The sequence below is a fragment of the Nicotiana tomentosiformis genome, chromosome 1 (genome assembly GCF_000390325.3).
Source record: "Nicotiana tomentosiformis chromosome 1, ASM39032v3, whole genome shotgun sequence".
Lineage (NCBI taxonomy): Eukaryota > Viridiplantae > Streptophyta > Magnoliopsida > Solanales > Solanaceae > Nicotiana > Nicotiana tomentosiformis.
In genome coordinates this window covers 35,013,669-35,036,009 of record NC_090812.1, presented here as the reverse complement: position 1 = coordinate 35,036,009, position 22,341 = coordinate 35,013,669, and the positions used below count along the sequence as shown (strand labels likewise).

Sequence of the window (22,341 nt, the reverse complement as noted above, 5' to 3'; positions counted from 1 at the left end):
TTGCACCCCAATTCAAGCCTAATGAACTTTGAAATTTCTAATTTCTACAAACGACTCTGGAACCTATCAAATCACATCCGATTGACCTCAAATTTGGAACACAAGTCATAAATGACATAGCAAAGGTATTCCAATTTTCAGAATCGGATTCTGACCCCGATATCAAAAATTCAACCCCCGGTCAAACTTCCCAAAAATTCAACTTTCGTAATTTCAAGCCTAATTCTACTATGGACCTCCAAATAATATTCCGGACACGCTCCTAAGCCCAAAATCACTATACGGAGCTATTTAAATCATCAAAATTTAAATCCGAGGTCGTTTACACATAGGTCCATATCCGGTCCATTTGTCTAACTTAAATTTTCAATTATGAGACTAAGTGTCTCATTTCACTCCGAGTTCTTTTTGGACTCGAACCAACTAACCCGATAAATCATAAATCAATTTCAAGACATAAATTGAGCAGTAAATAGAAGAACGGGATTATAATATTCAAAACGACCGGTCGGGTCATTACAGATGACAATCTGATTTATGTTAAAATTGAGAGCATGTGCCTATTGTCAGGAGGATTATAAAATAAAATGTGGGCACGAGGTGCCGTGAGTAAATAATGAGGATATTGACACGTGAATTATCCTTGTAGTTGTGATATGAATTGTGAGCACGAGGTGCTGTGATTAAATGATAATGATATTTGGCACGTGAATTGTCCGTGCAGTTATGATATGAAATGAGGGCACGAGGTACCGAAAATATGATGATTTAATTATGGGCACGTAGTGCCATGGAAATATGAAAAATTGGTTGAGACCCTTGTTTACAAAAAATATTGAAATGGGCTGAGACCCGTATTTTTATGATTATGAAACGATGTGTCACATGGTGACTTTTTAATTGAAAGAATTATATTCAAAATATTTATTTGAAAGGATTTTTATGTAGAAGGTATTATATGAAAGAATTATATTTGAAAGGTAATTATTTGAGAAAATTATATTTGAAAGAGAGTTATTTGAAGGATTTGATTTATTATGTGTAATTGTATTTATTAATTGTTGAGCGATATTAATGGTATTCTTGTTGTCTGCTGCGCATATTACTGGTTATTTTATGTTGCCCTTATTGTTATCTTCTTCCTATTATTTTGTATATTATATTGCACAGGCTATTAGACTAGTGAGTGTCTTGACTGTACCTCGTCTCTACTCCACTGAGGTTAGTTTTGATACTTACTGGGTACCGACCGTGGTGTACTCATACTACACTTCTGCATATTTTTGTGCAGAGCCAGGTATTGGAGTTATTGGACTTGAGAAGAGTTAAAGAGGGATCGTAAGGATTCAAGGTAGAGTTGTTTGGTCGTCGCAGTCCCTTGGAGTCATTTCATTTCATTGTACTGTTAATTTTTAATCAAACAGTATTCTATATTCGGTCCTCGTGATCATTCCATGTATTCAGTTAGAGTTCGTGACTCAGTACTACCACTCTTGGGAGGTTGTACATTCATATTTGTTTGGCTGTTAGTTTTGGTTACTTATTTAATTAAAAAAAATAGCTCCAAAAATGTAATTGAAATCGGCTTACCTAGTCTTAGAGACTAGGTGCCATCACGACGCTTGTGGTGGGATTTTTAGGTCGTGACAAGTTGGTATCAGAGCTCTAGGTTCTACGAGTCACGAACGAGTCTAGTAGAGTCTTGTGGATCGATACGAAGACGTCTGTACTTATCTTCGAGAGGCTACAAAACTGTTAGGAAATTTCCATTTCTTTTATTCCTGTCGTGCAAAATTTGTTGAATTTGGAATTTGAACCTTTGTATCTCCATTCTCCCACAGATGGTGAGGACACGTGCTACTGGGTTAGCTGAGCAGGCATCCGCACATACTGCTAGGGTTGCAAGAGGCCAGGGCCGAGGTAGAGGCCGAGGAAGGGCACGTACTGCGACTAGAGCACCTGTCAGAACAATAGTTGAGGAGCCACTAGTAACTCCAGTTGGGGGACAGGTACCAGAAGCACCTGTTGTTACCCCGGGACTTTAGGAGACTTTAGCACAGTTCCTGAGTATGTTTGGTACATTAACTCAGGCGGGATTGATCAATGTTGCACCAAACATTCCGCAGATTGGGGGAGTAGATCAGACTCCTACCACAACTTCAGAGCAGCAGGTTCATGTTGGACAGGTTCCGGGTGTAGTACCGGTACAACCTGTTATTCCGGTTCGTCCTGAGGTCAGGCCCGAGGCATCAGAAGAAGAACAAAAGAGACTTGAAAGGTTTAAGAAATATGATCCACCAACTTTTAGTGGCACAGCTACAGAGGATGCCCAAGGATTTCTGGAAAATTATCACCATATTCTCCGCACCATGGGTATTGTGGAAGTGAGCAGAGTTTTCTTTACTACATTTCAACTGTCAGGCGCAGCGTATCAGTGGTGGCAAATCTATGAAGAAGGTAGACCAGCCAATGCCACACCACTAACTTAGGCTCAATTTTTAGAAATGTTCTTGAAAGAGTTTGTTCCCCAGACTCTCAGAGATGTGTGACACACAGAGTTTGAACGATTGTGTCAGGGAACTATGACAGTGTCAGAATATGCTATCAGGTTCAGTGAGTTAGCCCGTCATGCACCTATCTTAGGTCCTACATTCAGAGAACGGGTCTGCAGATTCATTGAGGGGCTCGATTATGATATTAAAATATGCATGGCTCGAGAGTTGCAAACTGATGCTCCATTTCAACAAGTTGTGGAGATTGCAAGGAAAATTGAGGGTGTTTTAGGCGAGGAAAGGGAGTCTAAGGAGGCCAAAAGTTCTCGAAGATCTGGAGGGTTCAGTGGATTTTACTCTTCAGCTAGAACCCATTATAGCGGAGGCTCGAGCAGTCGGTCAGCTCAGTCCGCACATCAGATTACTCGGAGTGTTCCAGTTTACAATGCACCACCGACACAAGATTCTTACAGTGGTTATTCCAGTTATTCGGCACAGACTCAGTACGAGCAGCCGCGACCTCAGAGGGGTTGTTATGAGTGTGGTGATACTAGGCATATCATGAGAGATTGTCCCAGACTTGGGAGGGGTGGATTTTATCTAAACACTCCAGCCACAAGCTTTATTCCAGTTGATACTACACGTGCACAGTCAGCTAAAGGTGGAGGACAGGCGGGTAGTGGGCGCTTAAGAGGTAGAGGCCCGACCCATTGATTTAATCACTATGATTTGGCTGAGGCCAATACACCATATGGTGTTGTTATACGTATGATCCTGATTTTATTATAAAAGGATATTTTGCTTAATTTGATTCAGTTCTGAATATTGAGGTGAGTCCTCCTATTATGCTCCACTTATGGGTGAGTTTCGTAAATTTGTGACCCACTTATATGTTTATCCCTGTTGGGAGATTTAAAGATGTGAACCCGTATTTGTCATTTTATTTTTGGTACACCATTGAGTGCTATAAGCCCAAAAGTAATTTTTATTATCCATTACAATGGGTTTAATGTGTTTTGGAATAATTGATTCCAATTTTTATGAATTATATGCCCTACCGGTAGGAGGGTTCATAATATGTTGTGAAAATTATTTATGAAATATATTGAAAAGAAGAAAGAAAGAAAATTAAAAATTTCAGTTGGCACAATGTGCAACATACTTATGATTCGGAGATGAGGATGAGATCCTCGTATTTTTAAATGATGTAAAATATTTAAACCGGGCTGCAAGCCGCGATGGAAGTTATGTAAGGACGAGGTCCTTGTGGTGAAATATTTATGAGTTTAAAATTTTCCCTTTGTGAAATTTAATTATACAATAGTATTAATAGGGAGTTAGCCTGTTAGGCTTATTTAATAATTCTTGTATATTTTTCTGTGCATATTCAGCCTTTTTTGTGCTGTAAACATTGAGTTTTAACCTATGAGATGAGTGCCCAGGTGGCGTTAAATATGACTCATTAATCTGAGTAAGCAATCATGAGGTCTTCATGCCTCACATTCTGTTTTTAGTGTTGTAAAAATTCGAAATGAGGTGGTGGTTAATATGAGATTAAATGATGATACTGGAATTAATTATGAACAGCTTTTAAGATTAAAGATGTGGTAATGAGCATACATATGATGTGTTTCATGTCCTGATATCATTATGATAATCCAATGCTTGTAATGCTGAGATTGGTGTTATTGATATATACCTTTTGGTATTTTATTGGGTTGTGGAGGTGTTGTTAGGAGTTGTTTTGGTATTACTCTGGCAGGTGGATAGGCCCAATTACATGGGGGACTCTGCCGAAATTTCTAAAAAATTTGGGAGTTAGTAAAATTTGGAGGATTGAGATTTGCAAAGGAAGAGATAAATATGTTATGTGTTTGAGGGCGAATGATCCTAAGAGGGGAAAAATGTAGCAACCCGGAAAATATTTGAAGTATTTCAACACTATCAATAAAGTTGATGTGTGCATAGGCACTAGTTACTATAGCCAGTTGAGACTAATACCGTGTGTCGAAGTGCAAATCAGGCCTTTTGGAAATGATTGGAGAGTTAGGAAATTTGCTTTAAAGCTTATAAGAATGGAGAAAAGAAATAATCTCAATTGAGATGATGTCGTCGGACCCGTGTTAAATTACGGGAATGTAGAATCACCCACAAGTATGTGTGTAAGAATGCACTCAGTAATTTAAAGTCCTCAGAAAGAGTCTTGGCACGTTCGAGGACGAACGTATGTTTAAGAGGTGGAGAATGTAACGACCCAACTTGTCATTTTAAGAATTAACGCCATGTTCAATGACATAAGGTCCCAAGCAACTTTATAATATGTATTATGACCCGCGGGTGTGGTCGAGTTTGATTTTCGAAAGATTTAGAATTTAATTGAAAGAGAAATTCTCACTTTGAAGCTTAAATAGAAAGAGTTGACTTTTGAACAAACGACCTCGGAATAGAATTTTGATGATGTCAATAGCTTCGTATGGTGATTTCGGACTTAAGCGCGTGTTCGGATTTGGATTTGGAAGTCCGTAGGACAATTCGACGCATTTTGGCGAAAGTTGGAAAATAGACGATTTTCGGAAAGTTCGATCGAAGATTGAGTTTTTGATAACAAGGTTGGAATCCGATTCTGGAAATTGGAATAGGTCCGTTATGTCACTTATGACTTGTGTGCAAAATTTGAGGTCAATCGGACTTGATTCGGTAGGTTTCAGCATCGAATGTTGAAGTTGGAAATTTCATAATAGACTAAAGTTTCAAGTGAGTTCGCACAAGACCTAACTTCAAATGACCATACCTCTCTTGATATGAAGATTTATATGTATGTTACCTATAAAAATAAAGGTCTATGTGTCTAGTTTCCCACCCTTCAAACCGTTCGTCATTTGGACATTCCTACAAGAAGTTATGACCAAATTACCAAAGGCTGACAGAATGCGATTCTGCGACCATTATGCGATCGCAAAATGGTTATGCGACCGCAAACTGGTCGCAAAATGGTCCAGAACAGCCCAGTTCTGGGCACCGATTAGTGAGATCATTTTGCGACCCGCACACCAATTGTGCGGTCCATTGTGCGACCGCATAACTGAGTTCGGAGGGTTAATTTTTCTATTTTTATAACCTGACCCTATTTTGATAAATAGGCTTTGGGGTTTATTTTGGGGCAATTATCTGAGGTTTTTTAGAGAGAAGTGAGAATGTTCTATAGAGAGGAAGTAGATGAAGTATTTTGTTCATCAAGATCTTGTCCAAACTTTGAAATCCAACAAGGAAATCTCACAAGTTCTTCATCTAAGAGGTAAGGTTCCATACCCTAGTTTTCAATTTCGAATTTGGGTAGAAGATGGTTGATTAGGAGTATGATTCTTGGGTATGAGAGTATTATTTATATATGTATGTACCAATAAAATTTGTGGGAAGATTATTGAGCTAAAATAAGTAAAGATTGGGTCGAGGAGTAAAGGAAATCTTGTAGAAGAACCTTGTAGCCAAATTTGCACACCTAGTGATTGATAAAATGCTCAAATGAGCTGAAACCATGAAAATCTTCCTAATTATGGCTCACTTTTGTTATGTTTCTAAATTGATTGAAGTTGCTAGGATTTCCGGAACCTCGTAGTAATGTAAGGAAGGCTGAAGAAAGATTGGAGCCGCCCGGAGGTCAATTCACGTGAGAAAGCTATTTTGGAATATCGACCTAACTTCAAAAAGGTAAGTATCTTGCTTAACCTCGAATGGGAGAATTTCCCCTTAGGCATTGAGTCTTATGTGCAATTTGTGTAATTGAAAACCATGTACGCGAGGTGACAAGTACATACTTGGTTTATATGTGCAAATTTTATTGAGTTAAAGTCTTGAGCATATTGTGTAATAAATTGGATAATTGTTGGCATATATTTAATCATCTATTTGTCGTGCCTAAATCCTTGTTGTTGACTCTGTTGTTATATGACAAATTGATGTGATTGTTATTTGATTATTTATGAAATTTCATGAATTTGCTGGTTTGATAATTATTGGAATTTAATTTCATTTTGAATTTTTCCCTCTGCAAATAATTAATTAAATGAGCTTAAGAAGAGGTATTTATATAAGTATTGAAAAGTTGGCGTTAATGAAGACTTTGCTTTATGTTGAGTAATTTCTATCTCTGTTGATTGTTTTTGGGTGTTGTACACATTGTGTGGATCCTTCGGCTATTTGTTGTGAAATTAATTGACTTGGTTGTATCTTTGGAATTTTGGTTGTATCCATTGGGAAAATTGTGATATGAATTGATTTTGTTATGTTGCCGTGATAATTTTTCGTGTAAATTATTGTGTTGTGTTAATTATTATTTTGAAGATATAAGAGTGGTATTTTAGCATTGATATTATGTGGGTATAAGGGTGGCATTTCACTGTGGTTGTGGTTGTTGGAATATTGTCTGGGCGGAGCGATAAGGGTGGCAATAGGAGCGATAAAGGTGGCTATTGATATTGTCTGGGTAGAGCGATAAGGGTGGTTATAGGAGTGATTAGTGTGGCAATAGGAGCAATAAGGGTGGCTATTGTCAGGGACGATATGGGATGATATGGGGTTGTGGGTTTGATGATTTTCATGTGATGTTGTTATATTCTTGTGTTTATTTCTATACTCTGTGTAATTTTTCTTGTTGTTGGTAAATTGATGATATCACGATCCAAAATCTCACCCGTCGTGATGGCGCCTATCTCAATACTAGGCAAGCCAAAAATCTCAACAAACCACAATTTCTCTCAAGATTGAAAATATAACATTTAAATACAATACAAACACTCCCCAAAACCTGGTGTCACTGAGTACATGAGCATCTAATATGAATACAAGTCTGAAAAATACTCATACTATAATATTCTGAGACCAAATACGGTAAACAAAGAGATAGAGAAGGAGAGACAAGGTCTGTAGAACACAACAACTACCTCAAAATCTCCTAAAAATCAACCGCGCGAAAGGATCAACACCCGCTATGTCCGAAAATATCTGGATCTGCACACGAAGTACAGGGTGTAGTATGAGTACAATCAACTCAGCAAGTAACAATAATAAATAAGGAACTGAAGGTAGTAACGAGCTATACAGTTATGGTTTATTTCGAGTAATTCCAGCCAAGAATAGACATGTTATCAAATCTGGCAGATTAATGTCAAATAAATTTTTATGCAGTTCCTGTTCATGTAATCCGTATATCAACAATATTTCAGAGATTTTCCAACAATGACCGATAGCAACTACGTGCAACAACAAATGGAAATCAAGTACAACCTCTTAGGACAACAATCACTCACTGGGCTCCCAGCCCTCATCACTCTCTGGGCTCCCAGCTCTCATCACTCTCTCAATGGGTACCCGCGCTTACTGGGGGTGTACAAATTCCAGAGGGGCTCCTACAGTCCAAGCGCTATAATCTGCACGGACAACTCACGTGTTGCACGGATAACTCACGTGCCATAATATAAATATCTGGATCCGCACAGCCAACTCACGTGCTGCACGGCCAACTCACGTGCTATAGTATAATTTAAGGATCCACGGATTATAAAATGAAACGTGAGTAAATAATGAGGATATTGGCACGTGAATTGTCCGTGTAGTTGTGATATAAATTGTGGGCACGAGGTGCTGTGATTAAATGATAATGATATTTGGCATGTGAATTGTCCGTGCAGTTGTGATATGAAATAAGGGCACGAGGTCCCGGAAAAATATGATGATTTAATTATGGACACGAGGTGCCGTAGAAATATGAAAAATGGGTTGAGACCCGTGTTTACGAAAAATATGAAAATAGGCTGAGATCCGTATTTTTATGATTATGAAACGAGGTGTCACATTGTGACTTTTTAATTGAAAGAATTATATTCAAAATATTTATTTGAAAGGATTTTTATGTAGAAGGTATTATATGAAAGAATTATATTTGAAAGGTAATTATTTGAGAAAATTATATTTGAAAGAGAGTTATTTAAAAGAATTATGTGTGAAAGACATTTATTTGAAGGATTTGATTTATTGTGTGTAATTGTATTTATTAATTGTTGAGCAATATTAATGGTATTCTTGTTGTCTATTGTGCATATTACTGGTTATTTTATATTGCCCTTATTGTTATATGCTTCCTATTATTTTGTGTATTATATTACACAGGCTATTAGACTAATGAGTGTCTTGACTGTACCTCGTCTCTACTCCACTGAGGTTAGTATTGATACTTACTGGGTACCGACCGTGATGTACTCATACTACACTTCTGTATATTTTTGTGAAGAGCCAGGTATTGGAGTTATTGAGAAGAGCTAAAGCGGGATCGTAAGGATTCAAGGTAAAGCTGCTTGGTCGTCGCAGTCCCTTGGAGTCTTTTTATTTCATTGTACTGTTAATTTTTAATCAAACAGTATTGTATATTCGGTCCTCGTGATTATTCCATGTATTCAGTTAGAATTCGTGACTCAGTACTACCAGTCTTGGCAGGTTGTACATTCACATATGTTCGGCTGTTAGTTTTGGTTATTTATTTACTTAAAAAAAATGACTCCAAAAATGTAATTGAAATCGGCTTACCTAGTCTTAGAGACTAGGTGCCATCACGACACCTGTGATGGAATTTTTGGGTCGTGACATTGAAGAACTAGGTGGCATGCATGAGCTATTCACTGATTCCATCAAGACTGTGTTACAAGCAATTAATAGTCAACATGATACTAACATTAATGCTAAAGTGTCATTTAAAATATAGACATTTTGAAAAATATTTTTACCCGGTTTATATTTATATTAGCATTCATAAAGCATATGGCCTCAGAAGATCTGCTTGCAGGTTAGTGGCAGTTCTGGAAAAAATGATGAGCATTATAAAGCAAAGAACACATAACAGTATCATGGCAACAGTGTTAAACAAGTGTTGGGCAGCAACACTAAAATAAGTATTTGAATAATTTTATCCCAATTTGATGACATGACTTACATAGGTTAAACATATTACTAAATTATCAACAAATTATCTACATTATATTTCCAATTGTTGTTGTAGATACAGGACATATGTATGACATTCAAAAAGAGCAGAATGTTCTTGTATCATGTCCTATAGGTGTTGACTTATCTTCCCAATTTCAAGAGGCATTCAAGAAAGAAACTGCAGGTATGATTTAATATATTTTTTTCTACATATTACATTTCAGCTACATGACATTATTTCAACAAATTAACTATAACTTAATTACAATTTATCCATATTTTATTTCTATTAGAACAAATTACCTACAATTCTCTTTCATTGTATACATTTGTTGTCACGGAGAAGAGAACTATGCATGTGCACTCTTCAAATCAGGATGCAAATATTGTCATACAAGGAGAGCATTTCAATGAAGAGAATGAGACTATGTATTTTCACTCTTCAATTCAAGAAGCAAATATTTCTCATCAAGGAGAGGATTGCAACGAAAATTTTAGTAGTATTAATAATATAATTATAGACAAAAAACAACAAGTTTTAAATAATTTATAATTTTTCAACATATCTGATGCAAGCAACATACCATATTATTCTTTTATTTTTTAACTTTGTAGATAAACCAGTCGACTTCATCAATGCAGCTGACTCGGACAATAATTCCAAGTATGGAGAAAGGGTAATAACACTTGATGATTTTGAGCTGCCTGAGAACTTCTCACAGATAGTTAAGTTCGGCGAGGTTAATGAAGATGAGACAACCCTTGTACAACAAGGAAGAACAAAGGTTCCTGGAAAGTTTGCTAGATCCCTCTTTCTCCCTTATTTCAGTTCTGGTGAAAGCGGTTCTGTTGGATCTCCCCTAATTTCCAACATCAAATATCCATTTACTGGGGTTATTGGCGACAATATTGATCCTGATTTGTTGGAAGAATTCAATAAGTGGTTACATTTAGGTACCGATACGGTTTCAAAGAGGTTAGATTCTGCACTTTTTTATATTATCAAGGGCATATAATTTATGGATTTTCACTTGCAACTATATTTTAATTGGATTTTCTATGTCTTTAAATAGGAAGAAGGCGCCTTATACAGTAAAAGATAACCTGCTCAACCCGTGGTTTGATTTTGGATTGGAGAAAGTTGATAAAAAGGACTGGTTTTATACTTTGGCACATACTGGATAAATCCTGAACAACACGGTTCGCTCATACCCTGGCATATAATTATAAGCTGAAGTTTATGTTCTTTTAGATATCTATAGATATTTTATTTAAAATTTGTAGTTGAATTGTCTGATATAGTGAGAAATTATGTAATTTATTTTTAGCAACACATTGATGTTATTTTATACTATTTGAGGAAAAGATGAAAGTATGGTCCTGAAAACAGAACTTGATTTACAACCACTGACTGTAGGTTCAAGACTAGAATAGAATAAATTTATAAGAGGTACATAAATGCACCTGCCGAGATGAAGCTTATTGTTGTCAAACTCCAGGACATCGTATCAGAATACATATTGGGGTACCAATTACTTGCAAATATTGCATGGGGAAAAGTTGATTTTATGATTATGCCCATCAATATTGTTGATATATTTTACTGATTGTTGGCTGTATTTGACATTATCGATATGGTTCTATATGTTTATGATTCTATAGTTTCTTCACGTAATCACAAACTTGTTGAATTTATTGTCGACAAGTTTGTTGTTATGATTCCCCTCTACTTGTTATGCACCGCCTTCTATGGCAAGCGTCCAGACGTCAACTACAAGAACACAAAGGCATACATTGAAAAAGGTATTACTGACCCTCTTGACATTCAGTGATTGGTCGGTGAAATGCCCCAACAAAAAGAGGGATCACTGTATGTACTGCTTTTTCTTCAATTTACCCAATTGAATTTTACATTGAATGCTAAAGCTTTTCCCATAATATTTATTGTAGTGATTGCGGTGTATACATGGCGGCTTTTGCAGAATATGTCAGCATTGGACAACTCTCGATTTCAAAGGAAGACTTTTCTTATATTGATCAACCCCGTAGACGCTATAGAGCGCTTCTTTGGGATTATGCTAGAAAAAAGTAAGAGCTTGGTGAAAATTAGTGAAAGTGAGGTTACTGGGAGATTAGCAAGAAGAAAAGGTACACCAGTTGTGAGGGAGATAACAAAAGTCCGAAACAGAAAGAATTAGTTACCTTTTTTCAGTACCTAAATTGTAGTGAAAGTGTTTAGTTGTAGCTCGATTGTATTAAAGTTGTAGAAAAAGTGTTTACTAAGAATAATTCAGCTACAATTTATTTGTAGCAGAATTGTGCTAAAGTTATTTTAGCTTGTGTTTATTATTTTGTCCAGAATTCTCCTACTTACATATCAAAACATCTGTAGAATATTTTTTTGTTAAAAGTTGTTAGTACTTGATCTCCTTATTGGTATTATATAATATATATATTTTGTTGTCTTATTTTAGCATATTAGATCATACTTAACATATTATGTGAATATATGTTACTCTAAATGTAAGGTCTCAAACGTTTAGCTTTACAATTAAATGAAATTTCAAGCAACGATACGCTGCTACTCTCAGCTAACAATTTCTTTACACAATAACTATAATTATGTCTACAACTATTATACAACAGTACAATATCTATTCAAATTTAGCAGTATTATTAAAAAAATCTTAAAATTAATAAACAAACACAATTATTAATGAAAAAACAATTACACACCAATGGCATTAAAAGAAAAAATCTGTTCACCAAACATTCGTTATATGAGACAATCTTTATTTAAATTAGCAACACAATTACGACACAAGTATAATTATCCAGAAGAGAACAAATACAACTGAATATGTCTTAAAGATCAGATTATCATCAACAATACTCAGTAAAACAAGAAATTCTTTAAACTACATCAATTCTTATTTCCTTTTTGAAGCATTCCTACAAGATCTTTTGTTATGCCCTTCTTATCCGCAGTTGCCACATGAAACCTTGTACGTCTTTGCCTTTATTTCATCATATGGTTTATATCTTTATTTTTGAGGTCTCCCTGGCTGCCTTTTCCCAGTAGGTGGCAGGACAACTTCTTCTGCTATATGTTGTGGCACATCCCATTTGCTTTTATCAGGTAAAGGATCCACTGGTATTTCATAAGTCTACAGAAGGCTCTCCCCCGTATAATAAGGAGAGCAGTAGTTTTCATAAGACTTGTTTTTGTACCTCAAAGTCGCCAAAGCATGTGGACAAGGAAGTTCATCAAGTTGAAATTGTCCACAACTATATCTCTTGTGTTTGAAGGCAAACAGTGAAGCGCTTCACACCATCTATCACAATATGGATATAATCTGTTGAAGCCCTCACCTATAATTTTATTACAAACATACAAGAAGTTGTTAGCACTTGATAAAAAATAAAATAACTACAATTGTACAACAACATATCTATAATTATCAGTATATATTTAGTTTAGTGAAATCAATGATCTGATGTTATGGACGATAACTTACTCTCATCTTCTGTGATAAGCCATGTTGTCCTCCAACTCTTTGTTGTATTTTTTTCTAAGGTAGGTAAATGTACCCTTTGCATTCAATAATATTTTATTAGTCCAACATTCAAGAAGTGTCCTCATGTACTCTAATAGTTGAACTACGGGCAGACCTCTTGTATATTTAGTTACCGTATTCAAGGACTCTGCAATATTTGATGTCATCGCCCATGTTCTGTTCACCGTAGCATGTACCCGAAACCATTTGCGATAACCAATATCGTATAGGTATTCTTTAACACGTGGGATGCCGGTATAAACTGTTGATGTTGCCTTCAATATACTCTCATTCTTACAATGAATCTACATTATCTGATGCATTCATTATGCTAGCTGTTAGCAAGATGGCCCTATATGCCGACTTTAAGAAGGTGCCATCGACTACTACAACTAGCCTACAATGTTCCCAACCCTTGATGGACGTATTAAGAGCAACAAATGCATACAAAAAATAATCATATTCAGTCTTCTGTAATTTCACTACCGACCCCGGATAAGTCTCCTCCAAAACATACAAATAACTCGACAGACAACTGTAGGATTTAGCAGGATGACCTCTCAAAAATTCCAAAGCCTTTTCCTTTGCTCTCCAAGCTTGCATGTATGTTAAGTTCACACCATGTTGCGACAACATATCAGTTTGTATGTCTTTTAGTGTGTATATTATTTTAGGATCCGCATATTTTGGCATGACCATGCTGCCAACTACCATGGCAGTAGCTTTACGTTGCATGTATGTGTTATCCATCAACGAGCATGTGTGCAAGCTATTAAATTTTCTAACCTTGAACAGTGCTGATTCATTTATGGTGGTGCACTTAAAGTGCCACGTACAATTGTCACCAACACATATGAGGCAGTAGCTACAGAATAAAAATAATGATAAAATATTATGCAAATTTTAGTTATCAAGACATCAGGCTGTTGATGTACAACAAATTGTTCTAAACAAAGTATATACAATTTATATACATAAAAATTATAATTTATTAACAATATGCTATTGACAAAAAAATGTTCTTACCTTCTTGCACTAGACCTTTTCACCCTAAATTGGAACTTATTCATGACAACATAGTGCTTCATTGCACTGACAATTGTTTGCTTGTCTTGGTAAACTTGGCCTACTTCAATTGCTTTTGGCGTATGTTCCGTTGTAGTTATACTTTCATACTCCACAATTGTCGTGGATGTTGGCATATCAATCAACTTCACTGTTCCTGATACTTCTTCAAATGGGTTACAATTGCTTGACATTTGTACCACGTTAGTATTACGATAATCAGTAATACCTGCACTCATTTAAAAGTATAGTAATTCAGACCTCTGTATATTCAGGTGTTTAGTATTTGACATAATTTAAATTTGTAGTATACTTGTAGATAATTTATTCTGTGATCATAATTAGCAAATTTTCATCATTAATTACTGTGTAACAGATGCACTACAATTATTTTTAGACATATAACAGTTGCACTACAATTATTCTGTAGTATAGTTGTAGATAATTTGTAGTAAAATTGTAGAGCACTTGAAATTGAAAAACATGAGGACTAAAAAATATAGCAAACCTGCAATTGTGCTCGCATTCGACATACTGCATTCCAAATTGAAATCCCTTACTGTTATACACAACAGATACATTCCTAAATTTTGTTTTCTTTTTTCATCTCTATATACACTCGAACTCCCATATCGTTCCGAATTTTTATTGGAGGACAACATTCGTTCACTGTGTATTTAATCTCGATGATTTTTACAGAAGTATCGATTATTAGGTGCTCTGCAATTGCGGCATTCAACTGACTATAATTTGAATCTTCATTGACTATAATTCCGTCAAAATCAAAATCTATATATCTCCCGAAGCTATCCCACCGACCATTGAGCTGAAGCATTATCGCCAATTTTGATATAATATCCCCAAATTCAATTCAATTATAAAGAAAAAATTACGCAATCCTATAAATTTTTTAGAAATCAGCTATATGTTCAGAGCCGATTGTCAATACTTTACGTTAATCTGCAATTGTTTTCTTCAAAAAGTATTTTTTTTGAATTTGTTGCCTTGTTTATGGAAAATCAGAGGAAATCTGCGTTAGAGAAGGATTCTGCAAAAATTGGGGCGATGATTGCGTATTATGTTTGTTGTAGATTTTTACCGTCTAAATTTTATAACTGAAATATATTATCTCCCAAATATCACGCGTCTAAAAATGGAAGTTTACCGAAATAAGGAGTCTATTTTAAACGAATGTATATTTTTTGTAGGGAAATGTGTTTATGGCGGGTAATTTCTAAAATTGGGATAATTTTGATAATAAGATTTCATATAGTGTATAGGAAAGAAAAAATCCCTGCAGATATTCGACCTAGACTCCCAGAGTAGTGAGCAAACATGCATTAATTTAATCATAATCATAGATTAGTTGAATCCGTAGCGAAGTCACATTGAAGGAAGGTGGTCAAATTGAACACCCTTCGTTAAAAAAAAATATATATATTTATAATACTATATTTTTTATATAAATCAAAAGTTACTTTTTATACACATATATTCAATCTCGAACATTTTTAACGAAATCTTATTTTCCTACTGAGTTGAATGTAACGGTATAGATGATAGTCACTACTTTCTTTGGTTCACAATAAGTGATTTTTTAATTTTTTTTAATGATTTAAAATAAGTAATTTTTTTAAATTTCAAAAAAAAATTAATTATTTTTTTTATACACTGTCCTTTAGAGTAAATAATGTTAAAGTATATGTTAGGAGTGTTGACGTGAAGTTCAATCTTATCATCATCGTCATTCTGCTTTCTTAGGCCGACATGGTTTTGCAAAGTGTCCAATCGCTGGCACATATCCCTTGGTCAAAACATCTAGAGTTTTGAATGTAATTTTTTTCTTACATGAAAAAGCCCCTAATTAAGATTCTACCTTTGGTATGGTTTCACATCTTCGCTTAATTTGATCACTCGCACAAAAAATTCATTATGTCAAATGGCTGCGAACTTTGCAGATAGGTTAAGATTTCAAGAGAGACAAAAAATGGTTGGTCATTTATTTTAATCTATCTAGGTTTTGGTGGTAATAATTATTCGATAAATATATCGGATAAATTTTTCTTAAACATGTCATTCTTAAAATTTGGAATTTAATAATACTCCTAAGTGATTGTGTACTGTTACGAAGTATCAAAACTTTTCGCTAATTTAAGCTAGTAATTTTTTTTATTTTTTTTTACGTTTAAAAATCCTTTCAATGAGTTCTCAAATAATTACTTTACTTAGTGTAGCACTCAATGGACAAAATAATCTTTTGTGTAAGCAATATATAGTTTATACACATTGTACCATATATGTTAAGCTGCAAACTGTTATGCTTTATTAGACGACACTTCATTTGGTTAACAAAATGAAATCACTATTTTCTTGTCACACGTATTGCGTGGAAAAGAAAACTCACACGATTGGATTCAAAAGTCAAAAACAGACCGCCAAAACGTACAGTCAACTCATACAATAAATGTAACTTAGAGTTTTTAAATTTCCAATGCAATTTAAGAATAAAATTCAAATTAAAATCTCCAAGTATCCAACACGTTCCCACTTCCAGCAATAAAGAAACCACCGGAAAACTGCTTCTCAAATCTCTATAAATTGTCAACCAATCACCATTTATGGCAGTCCATTTCCAAAATCTCGAAAACCAATACCTAGAAATTTTTCTTGAACAAAGAAAAAACCAAGTGAAGAAGCATAATGATAAACAGCACAACTGAAAGCAGCGATGTTAAGTACCACCTACCAAAGCGCATAATACTGGTCCGTCACGGCGAGAGCCAAGGGAACAAGGACGACAATGCCTACAGCATCACCCCAGATTACAAAATCCCTTTAACTACACGTGGGATTGAGCAAGCCAACCAAGTTGGGTCCCGCATTCTTGATGTTGTCTCCGACCACGGATCATCAGACAACTGGAAGGTTTACTTCTATGTTTCTCCTTACGTCCGCACGCGCTCCACGCTCCGGGAGATTGGCCGGGCATTTCCGAGGAATAGGGTGCTTGGGGTGAGAGAAGAGTGCAGAGTTAGAGAACAGGATTTTGGGAATTTTCAAGTGGCTGAGCGTATGAAAGTGATTAAGGAGACTCGTGAGAGGTTTGGGAGATTCTTTTATCGCTTTCCTGAGGGTGAATCCGCTGCTGATGTTTACGATCGAGTTTCCCGTAAGCATTTTGTATACTCTCTCTTTGATTTTGCAATATTATGTCTATCATTTGTTATAATACGATGTTTTAGTTCCCCTTTGTTCTATTTTTGTCTAGCAAGAATGTTAAAGCAAGATATCGAATTTCTTTAATATTTAGATACTTCCTACATTCCATTTCTATGTGACACTTTCTCTTCTTTGATCCACTCTAAAATATTGAATCTTTTCTATACTTTGAAATTCTTTAATTTCATTACATTAATTTTACCTTGAAAGACATGTTCTTGTATGAATGATATTGTATGTTGAAGATGAAAAGTTTCTAAGATTACTTTTGATATATTATATATATATATATATATATATATATATATATATATATATATGCTTATGCATAAATTGTATATCTTTTGTTCTCAGTCTGTGCCTAGTCAAACTAGTCATATAAAATGAAATAGAAGGAGCCTAATCTTAAGATAGTTAATTGTATATTGGTTGCTGGTATGCATTTGTTGAATTTTTACCACAGGAGGTTCATTTCATATGGTGTCTTAATAGCTCTGTGTTGTGATAATTTGATGAGCTTTCTAATGACTTACTGCATCAGCCTATGGAGTGCGGACTTTCTGCTAGAGATTGTGTGAGCAAGTTATTTTGTCCGGTCTACATCTGAAATGCGATCTTTATCTAGGATTTTAAGATACATTTGACTATTTGAGAGCTTTCTGGCATCTTATCTTGCCTAGGTTTTCTTACTGTGGTTGGGATGGGGGATGGTGGTGTTGCTGGTTTTAGAATATTAGAGACATTCTCCTAGAAAAGTACCAATTTGTAAGCTAAGTTGCTCGGATTCGGGTGCGGATCTAGAGGACGGATCCGATCTAAATTTTAAGATTCGAGGGTATGGATCCAGGTACAGATACGGGTGCGGGGATTCGGCTAAAAATAATTCATGTTTCTTAAAATAGAGTTATAAAAATATATCTAAATTGTAAGACATTATGTGAAAAACTAAAAAATATTCTAATAAGGAAAAATATTGATCAAAAGGAGAATCTGAGAAGGAGATAAATGGAAAAGGTCTGACATAATTTATTTTATATATAAGGTATTATGTTTTCTTCAATTTCACCCTAACTTTTGTTTGGATTTCAAAAATTATTGTATCTGTCCTGAATTTCTTTGTCGATTTTGGTCAAAGTACCCAAAATCGGTTGACCATCACACACCACACCCACACCCACGTTGTATCGACACGGGTGCAACATTGAAAGTAAAGAATCCGAGCAACTTAGTTTGTAGGGGAAAACCTCTTTTAGTTGAGTGCATTTTGTTCTAACCAAGACGTTTCTGTTTTGGCTTAGACCAAGATTAGGTCATGATGTAGGTTTTATAGTTAGCATAATGTTTAGGTTGCTATGAGATCCATCGGTTTTCGCCACTCAAAGTCAAGGCGGATTTCAGTGTGTCCTGCTCTTTGAGATTTGTGTTAAAATATGTTGGTGGTATTAATCTTGCATTACTGATGTCCACATTGAATTAGTTTAACAGCATCAGACTTTTTGACCTGTATATTATAATAGCAAATCATACTAAAAAGAGGTGCAGGTAAAATCTAGCCTTGCAGCCTGTGCCCATTATGTTGTTCATATTGCTGAACGAAGGCCAAACGTTAATTTGCTATAGCAATTCTTCCTTCGGGTGGCATTACAATTCTTTTAATGGTTTACTTGAAAATTATATTTCTTGGCCTGCATTCTCATCTCTCATATATCTCTAATTATAGCTTTGGGTCTCATAACAACTTCGCTCCGTGTCTTTCTATTTTTCTATTAATTGATCTCAACTATTATTCTGATTGAAACCAAGACACAATCTTCAAATAAAACGTTGATGAAATGGCTAAAGTAACCAGAATACGAATTTATGGTTTAAAAGAAATACTGTTGCAGAAAAGATTTATACCGCCCTTCTAGATATAAAGCTGAATAAGCTTTGGTCCTTCCTCTATTGGCTGGGATAAAAACTGTTGTGCTAATGAATAGTTGTCATGCTAAAATAAGATTAGTATATCAAACTTCTATGCTATGAGTCTCTAATGCCTTTCAAAAGATTATATTGAAGAGATGTTTTATTCAGTCTTTGTGTTAAATAGTACTGTAACTTCCATTATGTCTTCATAAAGTGTAATCGACTTGCTGTCTTCAGATTGTTACCGCCTTGAATGGATAATAAAGTGATGTGCTTCAAATAATTAACTTATACACAATAGTACACAGTAACTATTACTCCATATGCTTACATGCATCTACAAAACAATTCTCAGTTATAGTGCACTGGTGGTTCAGTGCTCTGAATGAGGAAGATGTTTGCATATTCAGCAGCAATCTAGAAGCGTGAAGTTTTAAATCTATGAACTTTTAGTTTGATATTGAGTTTCATGTCAAAACTTCTGTAATGTAGATTTCCTTGAATCTCTATGGAGGGATGTTGATATGAAGCGGCACCATCACGAACCTAATGATGAGTTGAATCTTATAATTATATCCCATGGTCTGGCTAGTCGAGTCTTTCTAATGAAGTGGTTCAAGTGGACAGTTGAGCAATTCGAGTACCTAAACAATCTTGGGAATTGTGAGTTTCGAGTTATGGAAATAGGGGCTGGTGGTGAATATAGCTTGGCAGTCCATCATAGTGATGAAGAGATGCTAGAATGGGGGCTATCCCCTGAGATGATAGCAGACCAAAAATGGCGGGCTAACGCTAACAGGGGTTCCCTGAACGATCATTGCCCTTGGTACCTTGATGCTTTCTTTGATCATCTAGCAGATTCAAATGACGAAATTGGCGAAGATGTGAAATCAAGCACATAGCACTGTTGCTGTGCATTTGTTCCAATTCATTACTTGCTGTTGTATTGTTCGTTTGGTTCACTGACAGAAATGTGTGTAAGATCTTCTCTAGTTTCATGTGGTTGTTCCAGTTTTAGGCTCGCAGAGGTTTGATTCCTCTTGTAGGCATTATCAATGTCAATTTCTTGTAAATTTAAAACCTTCAATTGTATATTTAATAGTATTTGACATCAAGGACGAAGTGTGACAGTTTGTTTTGACTGGTGAAATTATGGTTTTCTAACCATATGGAGATTCAATTAGTATTGAGTGGTGAACTTTACAAATTCTGTACCAGCTTTCACTGCTGAAAGTATTGAGAGCGGTGTTTGTGTTTTAACCAGTTCCATAATTGTCCTGTCCTTCTGCTTCCGAAAGTTGTTTGTTTCTGGAATTCTTTCCCTTGTCAACTGACCCTTGTGATACTTTTGGTGATTGATATAAAGATATTTCATGCTATTACAAATCTTTAAAATTAAAAGATAAATTTTAACTGGAGCATAACAGATATTTCATGGTATAACGATAATTTATGTAGAGCAGTAAAATCGGATCTTTTTTTGAAGTATTTTGGCATGTGAACTAGGAGGCTAATGAATTTGAGCATGAGATAATAGTTGTGTATCAGAATGAGCCAAGTTTTCTGAAATTGAAAAATGAAACTTTATAAATATGACCCCATATATATGTTTTCCAAAGTTGAGCCATGAGTTTTTCTTTTTAAGTTGGAGTTATGAGCTTTTAGACTTGAGTTTCCGAAGCTATGTTGGTCCAAGCCATTCGCCGAAAAATTATACTACATATAAGATAAAATATTATTTGTTATTAATTAAAAATAGACTTTGAACACCCTTGCATAGCACACTGACAAAAGGTGTTCAAATTTTAAACACCCTAATTAAATTTTCTGGCTTCGCCAGTGACCCCGTATATATGTTTTCCAAAGTTGAGCCATGAGTTTTTCTTTTTAAGTTGGAGTTATGAGCTTTTAGACTTGAGCTACAGCGTACAGGCATTATTGATTGATATTGAACAACAATATCATGAATATGCCATTAATTTCTTTAAACTTATGTCGAACGATTTTAAATAATTAATATAGTTGGGAAACAAATTTCTCAATGCAATATTTCGCCAGTAAGATCAGATCGTAAAAATTGCACGGAACGCCCTATTTGGTCGCCCCCATTTAACATATATCCATTTGTTTTTAAAAATTTTAACTTGTACCCACTGTTTAAACAACTTCAACTCCTCCTTTGTTTTCTAAATGCTTAAGAATTCTAATTTTAATTGCTACTGAAACACGAAAGCACGAGTTGATTCCTTGTGCTTTTACTAATGGTCTTGTTTTATATGAGTATTGCTTTTCAAATTTCCTGATAATTCCATTATTCTAAGGCTAAAATATATAATAAATAGTAGTTAGCAACTAGATCTTAATGACAACTTGTTATTGTTGTTTTAGAACTTTAGCTCTAAGAATGCTGAAATTCAACAAATATAAACAAAAACTTCAGCTCCTAGAATGCTGAAGTTCAGCAAATACAAAACAAACTTCAGCCCTGAAGTTCATCACAAACATAACAAAGTTTCAGCTAAAACATGCTGAAGTTCAGCAAATATAGAATAAAACTTCAGCTAAAACATACTGAAGTTCAGCAAATATAGAACAAAACTTCAACTAAAACATGTTGAAGTTTAGCAAATACAGGACAAAGCTTCAACTAAAACATGCTGAAATTCAACAAATATAGAACATAACTTCAGCTACTAGAATGCTTAAGTTCAGCAACACATAATATTGTATTATTGAAATGAAGTTTGCCATTTGCACTATGAACTGAAGTTTGTGTGATTGCCTTTGCAAGTCAGGCCAAACTTCATGCAAAGATATCTGAAGTTTTGTTACACTTCAGGCAAAAACTTTTGTTACTTTAGGCCCGTCTGCCTGAAATTACGCAAAAAGTGGGTACGCTTGCAATTTGTTTTACAAAACGAGTATAAATTAAAACGTGATCCAAAAAGCGGGTATAGATGCAAATGCATTGTCGATATTAATAAAATTTCACAAACGTAGGACCTGACTCTACTCATATGCTAAATGAAGACCCGACCGTATGGGACGCGGGTCGTCGCTCCTTACAAGATAGCTGGACATCACTCTTGACTCTACTTGACTTGACTTAACTTTCTAGTTAAGTTTAG

At 35.1% G+C, this 22,341-nt stretch overlaps 2 protein-coding genes across 2 annotated transcripts; one reads left to right on the top strand and one right to left on the bottom strand.

Moving 5' to 3' along the window:
• Window positions 1–13,318: 13,318 nt before the first annotated feature.
• Window positions 13,319–14,670, bottom strand: LOC138905557 (uncharacterized). The gene is made up of 3 exons (XM_070194081.1): window positions 14,598–14,670; window positions 14,051–14,318; window positions 13,319–13,889 (listed from the first exon to the last, which is right to left on the bottom strand). The coding sequence occupies exons 1-3, from the start codon at window positions 14,668–14,670 to the stop codon at window positions 13,319–13,321; spliced, it is 912 nt and encodes a 303-aa protein (XP_070050182.1).
• A 1,962-nt stretch (window positions 14,671–16,632) lies between these two features.
• Window positions 16,633–20,393, top strand: LOC104100545 (phosphoglycerate mutase-like protein AT74). The gene is made up of 2 exons (XM_070181035.1): window positions 16,633–17,258; window positions 19,706–20,393. Exons 1-2 carry the CDS (start codon window positions 16,790–16,792, stop codon window positions 20,113–20,115), a joined length of 879 nt encoding a protein of 292 aa, XP_070037136.1. The 5' UTR covers window positions 16,633–16,789; the 3' UTR covers window positions 20,116–20,393.
• Window positions 20,394–22,341: the final 1,948 nt, after the last annotated feature.

Excerpts from the sequence above, each read along its gene's own strand:
- LOC104100545 (XM_070181035.1), top strand. The coding sequence starts at position 16,790 with ATGATAAACAGCACAACTGAAAGCAGCGATGTTAAGTACCACCTACCA. Across the intron at positions 17,259-19,705 it reads TGTTTACGATCGAGTTTCCC|ATTTCCTTGAATCTCTATGG; the intron begins GTAAGCATTTTG and ends TCTGTAATGTAG.
- LOC138905557 (XM_070194081.1), bottom strand. The coding sequence starts at position 14,670 with ATGTATCTGTTGTGTATAACAGTAAGGGATTTCAATTTGGAATGCAGT. Across the intron at positions 14,319-14,597 it reads GAATGCGAGCACAATTGCAG|GTATTACTGATTATCGTAAT; the intron begins GTTTGCTATATT and ends AAATGAGTGCAG. Across the intron at positions 13,890-14,050 it reads AAAAGGTCTAGTGCAAGAAG|CTACTGCCTCATATGTGTTG; the intron begins GTAAGAACATTT and ends TTTATTCTGTAG.